The following is a 15,868-nucleotide window of genomic DNA, read 5'->3' on the forward strand; positions in this document are numbered from 1 at the left end:
ATGCACTTAAGTAACACAATTTAAAATAAATTAATTAACATAATACTTAACAATTATACGTTAAGTAAACTTTAAACGTATCACTTACATTTAATTAATTTGACCGATCCAAATATCACAATTTATTTGCACTTTCTCAAAAGGTTATAATATTTAACTTCCTTAAAACCAATATTTTATTGCGTGTTAAACCTAAGGTATGTGCTTTTTAAATAATAATAAAACCTATGACACTGTCTGTAGATCTAGTTTTGACTGCACGTGAATTCCTTGACACACGCGGGTGTTATTTATACGCATAACCTATATTTTTGTTTAGTTCATTCCTGACTATCATACAGTGAAGACGTAGAGTTTATAAAAAGATAACGGTTGAAATTTAAAAATAATAAAATGATAAATTAAATCATCCCGCAAACTGGCTGGAAATAAAAAATAACGGCGAGTTTGGAGTTTTTTGTTTTAATGACGGTTTAGAAGAGACACAATAAAATTGTTATTGTAGCGATTAGATAAAATGGTGTCAAAGATACGCACATTAACACGTTTTTGAGTTGCGTTAATTTTTATTAGTGGATTACAATGTCGGCAAATAATTCTCATAGTGATAGACTAAACGAAAGTTTGAATTTAAAAAGAAATATTGATAATGATCGCTCCAGTGATGTCGAAAGAAGTTCAGAAAAATTAAATGAAGTTTGTTTCGAAGATGCATTCGAGTTGACTGGTATGTTCCCATTTATTAAATTTTGAATCTTTAAGAAAAAAGTATTTTGATATAATCCTTAATTACGGAATTATTTTTGAGTCATGTTTTTAATCGACTTTACAAAATGATGTGGTTATTTATGCGTTTCATTGAAAGTGTTCGCGGGATATTCAAAGACGTCTTGAGGTTTTGGTTAACCCTAAAAATGTTATGTGTATACTTAATACTTGTGTCGATTTCCAATTTTTAATAGTCTCTCGTGTAATTACTTTATAATACCTTGACCGAGTTGAAATAGGAGATCAAAAGGGGCCTTATTAAAAGGTGACAACAAACATTTTCAAATCGAAATTTTACTGACTGTTAAGATCACAAAATGGTACCAAAACAAATGTATGATTTTGTTATGTTTACAACAAGACAGTTGTGAAGGAGGAAATATTGTATGTATAACTGGAACGCAGCATTTTATTTGTTGATACATTGCTTATTAGAATATAATTAATTATAGAATTTGTGCTAGTAGAGCATTTATTCCATATAATACGGGTGATAAATGCGATGCAAACACTTTTCTGCCGACGTTAATTTTTGTTGTAATTGTCCTCAATTTATAACAAATTATTAAATTTCTTTAGGCCATCAGAGACCAAACTATTTTATTTACTTTGTTTTTTTATACGTTAGAAATACGCTATAATTTTAATATAAAAAACTGACATACTAAAATTTATAAAAAAAAACATGCGTCAGATAATAATTAGTAAACACTTACTTTTTCATCTGCTAGTTCTAATCTTATATGTTAATTATCAGTACCGTTTATATTATAGACTAAATTTTAAATAGGTACCTTATATATACTTGAGATTAGGTATTTATGTTTATTTAGACAATATTAATAATTACTACATAAAAAATAAATTACGAACCTCACCATTCCACCAAGACCTTCAATTACACGAATCATGGATTCTTTATTCCGTCGAAGAAAGTATGCATACTTTTTTATACGTATAAATTATAAAATCGTTTTCATATGGTTTCCAGGTCACGGCAAGTTCAATCACCTGGTACTGCTGACATGTGGTCTGATCATGCTGAACGTGTCTATGGAGTCTGTCGGTATGAGCTACGTCATTACAGCTGCAGAATGTGAGCTGGAGCTGACGAGTGAGCACAAGGGGCTGGTGAATGCTGCTGCGTTCATTGGTAAGATTAATAACTATCGCATTGGTTTTTTTTAAAGAACATGGGAGCCCTCTGGCAATGAGAGTCATTTCTAGAAGATAGCTTATCAATGTTAGAGAGAAGACGATTCTTCGATTATAAGTGGAGTTAAGGAGTGACAGGAACTTCTGTTTTTATTATTAAATTTAACGTGTGAAATAATATCAACAAATATGTAGTAATGTGAATATCGTCTCGTCGAAGATAGTTAACAATTTAATTGCCTGACTTTGGTTTCATATTGAACAGGTCTCCGAAACTTAATCAAGTCGCCAATATCGACAGTTATTTCTCTGAAAGAGTTACTACAGCAAAATAGCTGTAGTGGCGCATAGTGGCGCTTGCTTGGTTAATAACTTTGTTAACAGCCTTCATAACTCAATTCTCAAAATTGATGTATTCAATAGGTGCAATCAACCCTTAATGGGTAGAAATTCCTAAGCTTTTGTCTGGTTTGAAGGGTCACAAAATGCTTTCCCATAAGGAAACAATATAAAGATACAATTTAATATCCCATAAGGAAACAAGATAAAGATACAACCAAAATTGGTAGATGGACTCTAATGTAATAATTTTTATTTTTTTTATCATATAAGTGACAGTTTTTGTTTTATAATAAACTTCTTTAAACCTAAGGTACATAATTATATCTGTCACTTCATACATAAGTTAGCAAAACTATCTCAATAAAATTAACAACTGTATGTACTGATAACATCACAAGTGAATATCACAGTTTTGTTGATAATTAAAGAGAAAATCTTGAATTAATTCAAATAAAAAGTAGGATGTTTTTTATTGTTATCTTTATGAAGTAATTAAAAGGTTGTTGCATCACTGCTATGCCACTGGATTTATCGTTCGATGACCACGAGACTTTTATAGCATTGGATACTATAGTGACCCTTCTAATATTAGCCGTTATTCACAATAATATTTTAATCTTCAAATTTGCAATGTATTGCTGTCAGTAAAAGGTTCGCAATAGAGGGACAGGACTACAGAAACTAATAGACCTTAGTGATTTTAAGGAAAAAAATCACGTATAAGATGAATTTTGGTATAAACGCCTTGGTTACAAGCGATGTCAATTTTGTTTTTAAACTTTCACTATGAAAGTTATTGACTAGACTAGCCTCTTTTTGTTTTATTGGCTCTGCAGAACGACACAGTTTAACATTACGATCTAGCCAAACTTAAGGCTACTACGTGATTTACTAAAATTGATTTTTAACGCAAGAAAGTGTCCAATAACGCTACTTACAATCTCTATTAAGGGGAATATACTCTGTTCTTATGTAATATTTTTCCACTTACCTCTGTTTAGCTCTTAAGACTAATGTGCATTCGAATGGTTTTATCCTTTTCAATCATCACCATTGCCAGTGTGTGTGAGCAATCGAGGGAAACGACTAGCTACTAATTCTATAAATAGATCAACCAGTGTCGAAGACCATATCACACAACAATGGCCAGGGTCAAAGTTTTAAAAATACAAAACCGGTTTGTTCAAAATTAAACGTGAGACCAATGACATTTCTGAACCCGTGTTTTAATGTCTGATTAATATTGTGTAACTTTCAATTACAGTTAGGCCGTTGAACTTTCGTACAGGTTAAAGTTACAACATAGTGCCATAGTTCACACATACTCTGTGTTCGCTGTTCCCATAACATAGATTGGCATTGTTTTTTTTTGTAATATACACATACTCTAACTTTATTCACATAGGTAAATAAGTGAATGAATTTATATTTACTACCTCAAGTCAAGGGCGTAGTGCGGGCAAGAAGACTGGCAAGAAACTTTCCGCCACTCTGTTTAATCGCCACGTTTTAAATCATACATATTGTTTGAACTGGAGCAATTCAATCCCAAGGATTACTATTTGAATTTTGAACGATCCATGTTTGTACTTCCATGTATGCCCCTATTATAAAGGTTATTAGCACCCGGGAGAAACTTCTCACGAATAAAATAACAATGACATTTCGTTGACTGTTTGTTTAAACTTCTTGGGGTGACTTGGTTTAACGGCTGTTGCTGGCATTTTGCACCACAATGTATTCAAAAAATTATTAGGGCTATGAAACAATTTAATCACCTTGCTAGAAGTTGTGGATCACTGCCATGTTATGCTTCCAAGCGGAAAGCGTGATTTAAAGATTCCTTTACAGCGTGGAATAGTCAGCATAAGATTAGATTATAAGTATGACAACAATTACAAATATCATAACTTATATGAGATTTGCATGCCTATTTTTATATGGTTCAATATAAACGATTATTATTATTGCAAATTTATTCTTGCTTGTCTCGCTTGACAAAAGTCTTGTAACTATTCTCATAACAGACTGCAACCTTTTCTATAAAGCAAGTGTTTGAGAGCAGATTGAAAAACATATTTTTTTTTATCCCTAACTAGAATTTGTTCGGAAAATTCAGTGGTCCCATATAGTGGTGAAACGTGGCAAAAATCCGAACGAAATAGACCAACAAACATGACGAACGAAAATATTCATGAGTCTGATATTTAAAATAGTAATTTAATGTTTTTCATAGGTATTATAAGCACATCATTTCTATGGGGATACCTTGGTGACAGATTCGGCAGACGGGCGGTGATGCTGCCATCGATGGTAGCGTCTGCCGCCCTATCCATTACCTCATCGTTCTCAACGAATGTGTGGATGCTACTAATTTTGCGGATACTTACGGGCTGTTTGTGAGTATACATTGTAATATCATTGTGATAGTTTGCGTTTGGAGAGGCATGTTAGTTTTTGTATAATGTTTTCGAACTGCATAACTTTAAGTTTAAACTTACGAAACGTACAGTGTACGCGTAAATGTTTTTAGTTTATTGGTTGAATATTTTTGAGCATATGAACTACATATATGTTATAGCATAGCAAACATGGATTAGGTGTTGTAGTATATAACGTTTATATTGGAGATTAACGAAAGCGTAGGTTAAATTAATAAAACAATTTAAAAAATCTCATTTTGCAATTTGTATTTTGTATATATTAAATGCATAGTTTTTGTATTTTTACTTCCGAATAATACCGTTCTTATGTTTGCTAATTGTTTATGTTTATTCTCAGGGTGTCTGCGTCAAGCGCGACAGTGTATGCATATCTTGGTGAAATGCACACTGGATCCCGTAGGGCGGCAGCTATAGCTTGGGGATCAGCCTTCATATCCTTCTCATTTATTATTCTACCAGGTACATTATTTTTTACTACAGTTCTTGTGAGACCATAATTCTTTTTTATAGGTTAGATTGGATTACCCGTCTTGGTGAACAATAATAAAAACATTATCGATAGAAAATGATATTAATTGAACCACAAACGGAAATTAAATATTAATAGTTACAATAATGATATTTATTTATTTATTAATCCTAAAATAACATTCACGCTTTAAAATTTTATACGGCATTAATTTTTTTCACGCAATCATTTAATTACTAATTTGAACCAAATCGGCATGTTTTTTAAGCAGTTACATTAAAATGTATTAATATGAAGAGTTCATTTATAAATTGATTTGTAATCCATTTTTTTGAAGTGAAATTTTCTTTATCGGTATTGGAAAAAAAAATACCGTCACACTTCTGCGCTACGCGTCACATTTTTCCGTTACATGTTTTCTTGACCCTACCACGCTTGATTCGAAGAGATTCGAAGCCATTAATAACAAAAATGTATAATATCGATAACAATGATAGTAATAATTCTATTACAATTAATGACATTCTGTAATAATCTTAGTAGTAATAAGGTAAAATTAAATAATTGTATTATTTGTATTCATGTCTATGATAATGAAGACTTTTGTTAAACTTTATCTAATTTAACCAATTTCTGTAAAGTTGCATATAGTAGATTATTTTTCGAAAAATAAGGTCATAAAGAAGTTTCACTTCTTACGTGTGTACACTAGTACCCGCACACATTTATTTATTTATAAACAGCTCGCAGTTTGCCTCTCTGCTAACGTAGCGAGAGCTTCTTAATGAATAATATAGTATAAAATGTTGTGTGATGACAGCTGAGATGCGCATAAAGGTTAAAATAACATTTTCCTAATGCAGATCATATCACGATTAATGTGTTATTGCAATTTAGATTCAGTTATCTATGGGTCAATATGAACGTTGTTACGAAGATTTCGTACGAGCAATGTCAATGTGCTCTGAAACTGTGTTATAGCCTAGTTCTATTTACTAGTGTTTACCACATCATACTACGTACAATCTTTTCTGAAATAGATGACAATTATGGTAAATAATGTTACAAAACAATTAAGAAAATATTAAGCTAATTTTTAATAAGTGGATTAGGTATCAGATAGGCACTTAACAATGCTTTTTTTAATTGATCAGTAGTGTTTTTATATTGTTACGAGCTAGGGGATTGGATAGAAAATGCCGTAGATTTCTTCAAAGGTTTATTTCTTGATTAATCAATGAGGAATTTATGGGCACAAATTAATTGCAGAGATGCACTAATTGCACGCAAAAACACAGTCACTAATTACTTCACTTATGCACACTTCACACTGTACTTACGTTTCGGCTCGCTTATATATCCCTGGGAATAATTCTAAACAATATTCGAGAACTTTCTAGGCGGGCTTGCTACTGAGTAGCGATTGCACAATTCTAGAACGTCCGCACTCTTTGTCTCTTTCGCACGTTGCTGCGTCCTTGTCATACGACGTTCTAGAGTCCAGTTTCGAGAAAGTTCTGATCTTCTCTCTCCCTCTCTCTCGTATCATTTTGTCCTTGTCTCACACCTAAAAAGTTTGGTCTATAATATTCCTTCATCAAAGGGGTATACCTAGGCCTGAAAACGCCTGAAAACGGGTCTCCTGAAAACTGCACCACTCGACTACACATGTTCTGAAACCGACTGAAAAATGGTTTCAGCTTCCTGAAAACTAGGGTAACATTATGGAAATTACAATTTTCTAATATGTGATTGACCCTCTCCTGAAACGGTCAGAAATCATATTACAGCCTGCTGAGTTCACTAACTAGTGGAAAAATCTAGAAACATTGCAGTCGACCCGTCTTCGTAACAATATGTTATATTCGCGAAGATTTCGAATAAGAGGTATAATTATCATAGTTGTCATTAAATAATTCTAGATAAATAAAATATTTCTAGTTAGATATGTCGCAGTAAAGTAGTTAAATCAGAGAGTAAATTGAATCTTGAATTGGTCTAGCCAATTACCTTTAAAGTATATTAAATCATAAAATGGGCACATGCAGTCCATTGCATTGACCCATGTAAGGGTAATCCAGCCTTCCGCTATAACGTCAATTAGGTGTTAGGGCCTCAGACCTCCTTACCAGAGAGACAGCTCGCCCATATAGCTTTTAGACTCCTTGACATGCTTTGTATAGGGGTAAAATATATTATGTTAAATTTTGTTTATATTTATTTTTTATGATTTTTTTACTCACAAGATATATCTCTATAAATAAAATAGAAAAACTAAGTATACTTGTCAAACGAATTGAACACAATGTACACTAAAATTAGTTAACCCACTTAGATATTAGGCAGTGGATGACTTTAGGTTCATTGTTAACTCTGATACTAAATGAAGACCTAGACAAACAGATAAATGAGAAATAAATTGCTCTAATCAGTTATCAGTCAAGTAATGATATTAACGCCTGCACGTGAATGCAGTTAGTGATATAGGTGACGTAAAATATTGTGTTTCAAACTAATTATTTTTTAATTACTTTATTATTAAATAATGTTGACTGCTTTTATTGATTATGATTTAAATAATAATGCTATATATAATACAGGTTAATAAACACATACAAGTGGTCTCTATCCTGGTAGTTTTTTGTAGTACAGGGGGCGACAGGGGGTACCTACCAGGGGGGGGGGGGGGGGGGGGGGCCGTTATACTAAAATGATACGTTGATTGATTAAATTATACTTTAAATATTCGTTCTAGGTCTTGCCTGGATCATAATTCCTGGACAATGGTCCTGGTCGATCATTGGCTTCAGGATAGTGCCGTGGCGAGCCTTCATGTGGTCATGGTGTGCCCCTGGTCTCATAGCCTCGGTGTTCCTGTTCTGGTTGCCAGAAAGTCCGAGATACCTATTGTCTGCCAAAGGTCCTGATGCCGCATTGCCAGTATTGGCGAAAATGTATGCGTACAACAAAAATGCTGGAGAGGATAATTTTCCCGTAAGTAAATAATACATGGGGTTCCTACATTCTTCGAATAAATACATATTTGTTAAAAATACTCAAAAAGCATGTTCGATTTAAAACCAAAATTGTACTCGCGACTTGTGGGTCATTCATTAATCACCGTCTAACTGGCTACAGTAGAAATTACCCAACGCCAACATAATTTATAACCTCAAATATGTTTTACGAAAAACATGCTCGGCTCATATAAAAATGAAGAAAGGGAGATTTTTTAAATAAATACGTAAATAAATGTCCGCTAGCTGAGCACTTTTTTTTTTTGAGATGTCATAGAAAATCGAGTTCATCATGACCCGAGCTGTAACGGCTCTGTACTTGAAGAGCAAATGTCCGAATAATAGTGTTACGAAGATGGGTCGACTGCAATGTTTCTAGATTTTTCCACTAGTTAGAAAACTATTCAGCAGGCTGTAATATGATTTCTGACCGTTTCAGGAGAGGGTCAATCACATATTAGAAAAATTTAATTTCCATAATGTTACCCTAGTTTTCAGGAAGCTGAAACCTTTTTTCAGTCGGTTTCAGAACATGTGTAGTAGAGTGGTGTAGTTTTCAGGAGACCCGTTTTCAGGCATTTTCAGGCCTAGTTATACCCCTTTGATGAAGGAATATTCTAGACCGAGCTTTCTAGGTGTGAGACAAGGACGAAATGATACGAGAGAGAGAGAGAAGATGAGAACTTTCTCGAAACTAGACGAGCACTCTAGAACGCCGTACGACAAGGACGGAGCAACGTGCGAAAGAGACAAAGAGTGCGGACGTTCTAGAATTGTGCAATCGCTACTCAGTAGCAAGCCCGCCTAGAAAGTTCTCGAATATTGTTTAGAATTATTCCCAGGGATATATAAGCGAGCCGAAACGCGACTAGTTGCCTTTAGTTTTGAATGCGATAACAAGAGAGAAACAGCGAAGCGATAAAGTGCGAATAAAGTGAATACAAGTGATAAAGTACTGTGTGAAGTGTGCATAAGTGAAGTAATAAGTGATTGTTTTTGTGTGTTATTAGTGCATCTCTGCAATTAATTTGTGCCCATAAATTCCTCATTGATTTATCAAGAAATAAACCTTTGAAGAAATCTACGGCATTTTCTATCCGATCCCCTAGCTCGTAACAATATTTAGTACCGCGGCTTTTAAATGGTCCGGTCAGTTACCAACTAACGCTTACGAATATAAATAAACAAGTTGAAGAATTATTTTTATATGCTATTGTTGCATTAATACAAACTACATTGGTTTTTAAATGTGATGTGATTCAGATTGTTCTGTGAAAAAGTATCATAATAATAAAGTGTATGCGGCTCTATTTCCCCTTGGTCTGCAATTATTATATTTGCGATTTGTCAATCACAACTAGTGAAACCAACGCTTCACTGGTCGATCCTCGTGACTATAAGACCACTTAACAATAAAAGCCGGTTTAATTTAAAATAATTACAAAAGAATATACAGCTCAGAATGTTATGTACAATCTAAAGTTCGCATATTCTATTATTGTCTTTTGTTAACATAGCTTTTACACATTTAAAGAAAACACATATTTACCGGATTGAAGCTTTATGTATTATTATGCCACACATAATGCGAATGTATCTTAAAGGTAGAATAGAAGTTACGATTATATTATGAGTAATATCATTACAGTCAATTCTTATATTATTTTATCACATCATATATTATATTTGTTTAGAAAATCTTAAATAACTTGGTAGATTTACCTAATTCCTTAAGTCTAGTAAACTTCCTCTTAAAGACGAACACAAGAAACACTTCAGTCCTTTTTTAAGTTCGATCTCTATCTGCATTGAACCACGCTCTGAGTACATGCGAAGCAGATCCATTTAATGACAGTCTCCATGTCTTCAGACGTAAGATGCTGCAGCCACTGTTCGTCGATCCGTGACCAATAGTGACAATTTCATAGTAGAAATATATTAAAATGTTAAATTGCACAATTGTATTTTTTGGTCTGGTTTATCTTTTACTTTTAATGTTTAAGTTTTCTTCTCTTTGTCATTTTATGCACATGCATGTATTGTGTTGTTGTATGTCATGTGTTTGTATGTGTTTCGTTAGTGTGCCCTTTAATATAAGTAAATTTTTATAATTTTTTATTACCTTATCAAATTTATATTAATTATAATGTTTCACGTAAACAAAAAATCTTTTAAGATCTTTTTTCTTATTATCATAATACCCTAGCTACTTTTAGTACCCACACACCCCTTAAAGGATGCTTATATAGGCTTAAAACAGTATTCATACCCTAATATGTATTTAATTTTATTTTTAGGTAGAGAAAATTGTTACAAGCAGCATAGAATCGAGATCTGGTGGTTTCGTTGGAGCAGTGAGAAACATTTCCTTGCTTTTCAGACCACCACTGCTTAAATGTGTCTTCATATCGCATATATCAATGTTCGCCGTGTTCATGCTGTAAGTGCATCTGTTTATACTTACTAGAAACTAAATAGTGTGGTCTTGAAAAAACTATGTAATTTCATTATTGTAATGTGTTTATTAGGAGAAATAAACGGATACTTAACACCAGTAAATGTTAATTAGTAGATAATTAAAATTTTCTGAATAAGGCTGGGATTTACATTGTATTTTCGCGGATGCTTAGCGAAAAGCGAATTCTTCAATACAAAGGGTACGTTAGCTGCGGGCTACTCGATAGTGAGGAAGTTGCATGGATCTGGTTAGATCTTCTTAAGTTCTCATGTCATTTTTACACATGAATATCCTTTTTATAACATATGTTTATAAGTGACTGATAAAATATATATATAATAAATGATGTTTGATGACAAAAATAAATTAAAATGTCACATAAACGACTTGAATATACATCGGTGAGACCTTTTCCGATTTGTAATCTTCTCAAAATGGTTTACCGTTAATTTTTATTAAACAAATCTGTTGGACTGTTAAAAATACCATCCGTATCACCTCGACGTCCGTCGTTCCGCAACTGAGCGTTTTCCAAGGCAGTTTTTGCCACGCACCACCACTATGTGGAACCAGCTGCCCACTGAAGTATTTCCGAACCAATCCAACTTAGCGTCCGGCAACGCACTTGCGAGCCTTCTGGCAATGTCAGTGTCCATGGTATCGCTTCACATCAGGTGAGCCTCTTGCCCGTTTGCCTGCTATTACATCAAAAAAAATCATTAGGACAAGACCACTATTTTGTGCCGTTAACTGGAACTAAAAAGCCTACGAATTTTAGTTTTAGCGTCATTCTTTCAGCTCAAGCGGTTTGTACGTGTGGGTACCGGATATCCTAAATAGCATGCTCAGTAATACAAGCGAAAAGAGCATAACTATTTGTGAAATTATACACAATAAGTTCCAGGCGACTAGAAATTCTTCAGTAAGGGTTTGGTACATTTTTCATAATTTAATTATTCATTACTGATCACTCAGTCTAATTAAAAAAAAAATAACCTTTCCACTTTCTTGATTTACATAGGTTAATCTGTCTCTTCTAATAATTATATATGTATATCTTGTCAATATTGTGATGGTGAATTTAAGCAGTAAATATTACAGTCTGTAACATGGGTGGGGATTTTAATAATTCTCATTATAAAACTCTGGATACAAATCAATGAAACTAAAAAAAAAATACTTCGAATGTGGGAACCACAATGTTTTTTTTACAATTCTAGTTGGAAGTAAGCCACGGACTATGCAAGGCTCACGTATCGACAAGTGTCTTCTCTATATCAATGGGTATGGGTGCAGTGTTCGCAGTCACCTACCTGGCTATAGGACTCTTCATCACAAGGGTTGGAAGAAAGACATTCTATTGTAAGTGTTAATTGTTTAACACACATTATACTGATAATTTTATTGGTTTCATTAATTCTTGAATTTTATATTGTTCAATAAATAAATAAAACACAACTACAAACATAGATACTATATAAATACTTTTGTCAGATACTTCAAGAAATAGCATTAAAAGCTAAAGCTTAAACTTAAGCTAAAATTAAAATCGAAGAGTAGTTAGTGTAAGTGGAAACTACGACTGTCAATCCTGAGGCTCGAACCCTCCTTAATAATTGTCCGCTTTCATTGGCTTAATAATAAAAAAGTGTGTCAAACTAAGCCTAACTAACTAAACTAAAAAACTAACCCGCCTTCTTAACTCTCTGTTAGGTTGCATAATGTTCGTGTGCGGACTCGCCACTATCGGTGCAGCCTTTGTACCGCAAGGTGGCGCTGCAACGGCGCTACTAATTCTGGCTCTATGTGCTGGATGCGCTGCTTCAATTCTCGCCGCTATTGCTGTTGACGTGTTTCCAACATGTTTGAGGTAATACAGTTACCTGCATTTATCTACTTACAGTTGATTTTTAGCTCTTTTCTTAATTATTCGAAGCTTTTACAAAACTTTTTCGATAGCCCAAATCATTCGATGCACCGATCTGGAGCTACGTGTTATCTCATCGTTCGGTTTACAGAAACACCAGAACAGAGTGTTTGTTAAAAAAACAAGGTTATTTTATGGTCTCACAATATAGGTCAATGGTGTTTTTTCATGAGGGGCGCGATATTCTTTGCCATTTTATGACACACTGCATTGTGGCAGCCATTATTTTTAACTATATATAAAATAACAATAATATATAATCCTCTCTAAAGTTGGTACTATTTTACAGAGCGATGGCTATGTGCGTAATGTACATGGTGGGTCGGACGGGAGCGGCTGTGGGTTCGAACATTCTCGGAGCGACGCTGGACAGGCACTGCCAACTTGCGTTCAGTGTATTCGGCGTGTTCACTGCTGGTAAATTATATTGATTTAAAAAAACCTCACTAAAACCCTTCAATTCCCTTTCAATTATGAAATTTCATATATAGATATATTGTTCCTCTTTTAGGTTCAGTGATACTTATAATATTTTGGCCGAAACCAGAGAAGATCCGCGATGAAATGGAACGCAAAGGATTGAATTACTAAGTTTAGACTAATTAAGACATTTGTTAATTGATTTTTATTACACTGCATTCGTTAGATGCGCAAAGAATGTAAATTGTATCTAGACAACTACTCGAGTACTACTGGTTCGAATTGAAAAATTTGTGTGTATATTACTTTAGTCAGTTTATTAGGTTATTACAAAAATTCAGATCACAACCAAATAAACGTGGGTGAAACTGTGGGGCATGGCTGTAGTTAAATAATTACGATTCAATCTTACTTTATACTTTATAACATATTCCTACCAATTATGTAGCTAATACAAATCAGTAAGAGACTGATAATTAGCCATAATGTTGCTATTTAGTATGTATGTAATTAAATATATTTTCCTACATTTGTTTTATTATTGCCTTTTCCTTGTTAAAACTGCCATCTAGCTGAGTACAACGCTACACGTGTCACTTCAATATTTATAAGTTAGTGTACTTCCGAGAAAATACAACAGGTGTCAGCAGTAGTCTTACAACCACATCACTATCATCACAAATGTATATAATGAATGTAAATAATAAAATGATATTTATTTGCCTCTTTAGTATAATAAAATAAATTTGATACATTCCGTTCGATTGTAAACAATTTGATAGCGTTAAACACTAATTCAAGTGAATTATTTTTATCTTCATTTTATTTATTTTCTCACAAAAACTTACAAAAAGTACATAATTATTTATTATTATAAATAAGTAATTGTCTTTCCTCTATCCAGGGAAATGCTTGTTTGTGTGAGACCGATGCGTGCTAAAGGTAAGAGACCTGTAACACAGGTACATCAGGCCTTCACCACCGGTTCGACAGAAGATCATAAAAATGAGAGAGAATAAACAATTATTATGACAATAGGATGTGACATTAACAAAAAAATATATAAATAAACCACATGTGTATGTGAGTGTGTGTCCGTGTATGTAGGTATTATTAATTGTTAATCTTAAAATTTATACTATTATACAATAAATTATTAATTACCATATAACATAAAATTTAGTGTCAACTGTATAATCAACTATTTAATAATGGTCAACATTATTTCTGTATAGTAATAGTTGAGGTCCAGTAGCCACAGTGCAGATGTCTTCTTACACTAATATTTCGTTAGAGGATATATGGAGAGGGTACGAAAGGGTTTTGTAGTGCCTTTTCTACGCTAATTATCTTTGAGATGATGGTCGTAGTTGATAATTATTAAAAAAATAATTAAAATTATCACAACCATAACTTTCGTATATCTCAATATTTATATTTTGATGTTCATAAAACTTAAGAATAAATTACGCATTAATTACGAAAAGTAACTTTGTAAGGAATATTGAACATTATATAGTATATGAAAATATCTAATTCCTTCGATCAATGTTTTTCTATTTATTGTATTGTGTGTGAAAAGTTTTTTATTATTGAAAAAAAGTAATGGTATAAGGATACCCAAATACTATTCGCCGGAGATTATAATTAGAATCGTTGCGTCGGAGTAAAAAGTCGCCCATGGGATAAAATTTTAGGGTCGGTGACGTTAAATCTAACCCTTTACCTTGTTAAGAACAAACCGCTATGATTAGCTTTTCTTATTTTTTCCAATTATGTCACCTGCGAAAGGGTTTGAGGGTGACAAATGACCGCGATTATTTATCTATCAGTTTAATGTTGATCTGGATGGTTAAACATCACCTTTGACTACTTATCACACCTTTTTACGAGGTTTCAACACAACTGTAACTGTAATCATTTTGTATGTTGTTAGGATTGATGTGTTGAGTATATCTGCGTATTTGGCGTTTCCACTATTGCCAAATAAAAGATAGATTAAATAATATAATATAGATTTAAAAATTCTCACTAAAAGCTGTTTCTCTAAAAAAATATTTAGTTATTTTAAATTCAATATAAACAATTATATATTTTTATAACCCTTCAACAAATTTTTGATATAATACAAAACAAAGTCGTCGTTTATACACTTTAGATCTTCTCTATACTATAGTATTTTTACGGTAATATGACATGACTACAATTATGGGTTTCTTAAATTTATGAAATGACAATAAAATATAATAGTATGCGTATTCATATTAATTTACAACATTCTTCTTAATTTAACCAAGTTGGTGGTGAAATATAAAGACGGATAGTCTAATTAAATAATTTGTTTTAACTGAATTTCAAGTTCGTCGTTCAACAAAACAAAGTCGTCGTTTATACACTTTAGATCTTCTCTATACTATAGTATTTTCACGGTAATATGACATGACTACAATTATGGGTTTCTTAAATTTATGAAACGACAATAAAATATAATAGTATGCGTATTCATATTAATTTACAACATTCTTCTTAATTTAACCAAGTTGGTGGTGAAATATAAAGACGGATAGTCTAATTAAATAATTTGTTTTAACTGAATTTCAAGTTTGTCGTTCAACAAAACAAAGTCGTCGTTTATACACTTTAGATCTTCTCTATACTATAGTATTTTCACGGTAATATGACATGACTACAATTATGGGTTTCTTAAATTTATGAAACGACAATAAAATATAATAGTATGCGTATTCATATTAATTTACAACATTCTTCTTAATTTAACCAAGTTGGTGGTGAAATATAAAGACGGATAGTCTAATTAAATAATTTGTTTTAACTGAATTTCAAGTTTGTCGTTCAACAAAACAAAGT

The 15,868-nt window shown here is 32.8% G+C and overlaps 1 protein-coding gene across 1 annotated transcript; it reads left to right on the top strand.

The window, feature by feature from the left end:
- Positions 1-339: 339 nt before the first annotated feature.
- LOC123708895 (synaptic vesicle glycoprotein 2C-like) lies at positions 340-13,529 on the top strand. Its single transcript, XM_045659893.1, has 11 exons — positions 340-727; positions 1,760-1,921; positions 4,502-4,664; positions 5,047-5,168; positions 7,934-8,172; positions 10,493-10,635; positions 11,452-11,575; positions 11,874-12,015; positions 12,367-12,523; positions 12,870-12,997; positions 13,092-13,529. Exons 1-11 carry the CDS (start codon positions 583-585, stop codon positions 13,169-13,171), a joined length of 1,605 nt encoding a protein of 534 aa, XP_045515849.1. The 5' UTR covers positions 340-582; the 3' UTR covers positions 13,172-13,529.
- The last annotated feature ends 2,339 nt before the right edge of the window (positions 13,530-15,868 follow it).

The sequence above is a fragment of the Pieris brassicae genome, chromosome 4 (assembly GCF_905147105.1).
Source record: "Pieris brassicae chromosome 4, ilPieBrab1.1, whole genome shotgun sequence".
NCBI classification, from domain to species: Eukaryota; Metazoa; Arthropoda; class Insecta; order Lepidoptera; family Pieridae; genus Pieris; species Pieris brassicae.

Coding starts and splice junctions, on each gene's coding strand:
- LOC123708895 (XM_045659893.1), top strand. CDS start 583: ATGTCGGCAAATAATTCTCATAGTGATAGACTAAACGAAAGTTTGAAT. Junction 5,169..7,933: donor CTCATTTATTATTCTACCAG/GTACATTATTTT, acceptor TATTCGTTCTAG/GTCTTGCCTGGATCATAATT. Junction 8,173..10,492: donor CTGGAGAGGATAATTTTCCC/GTAAGTAAATAA, acceptor TTTTATTTTTAG/GTAGAGAAAATTGTTACAAG.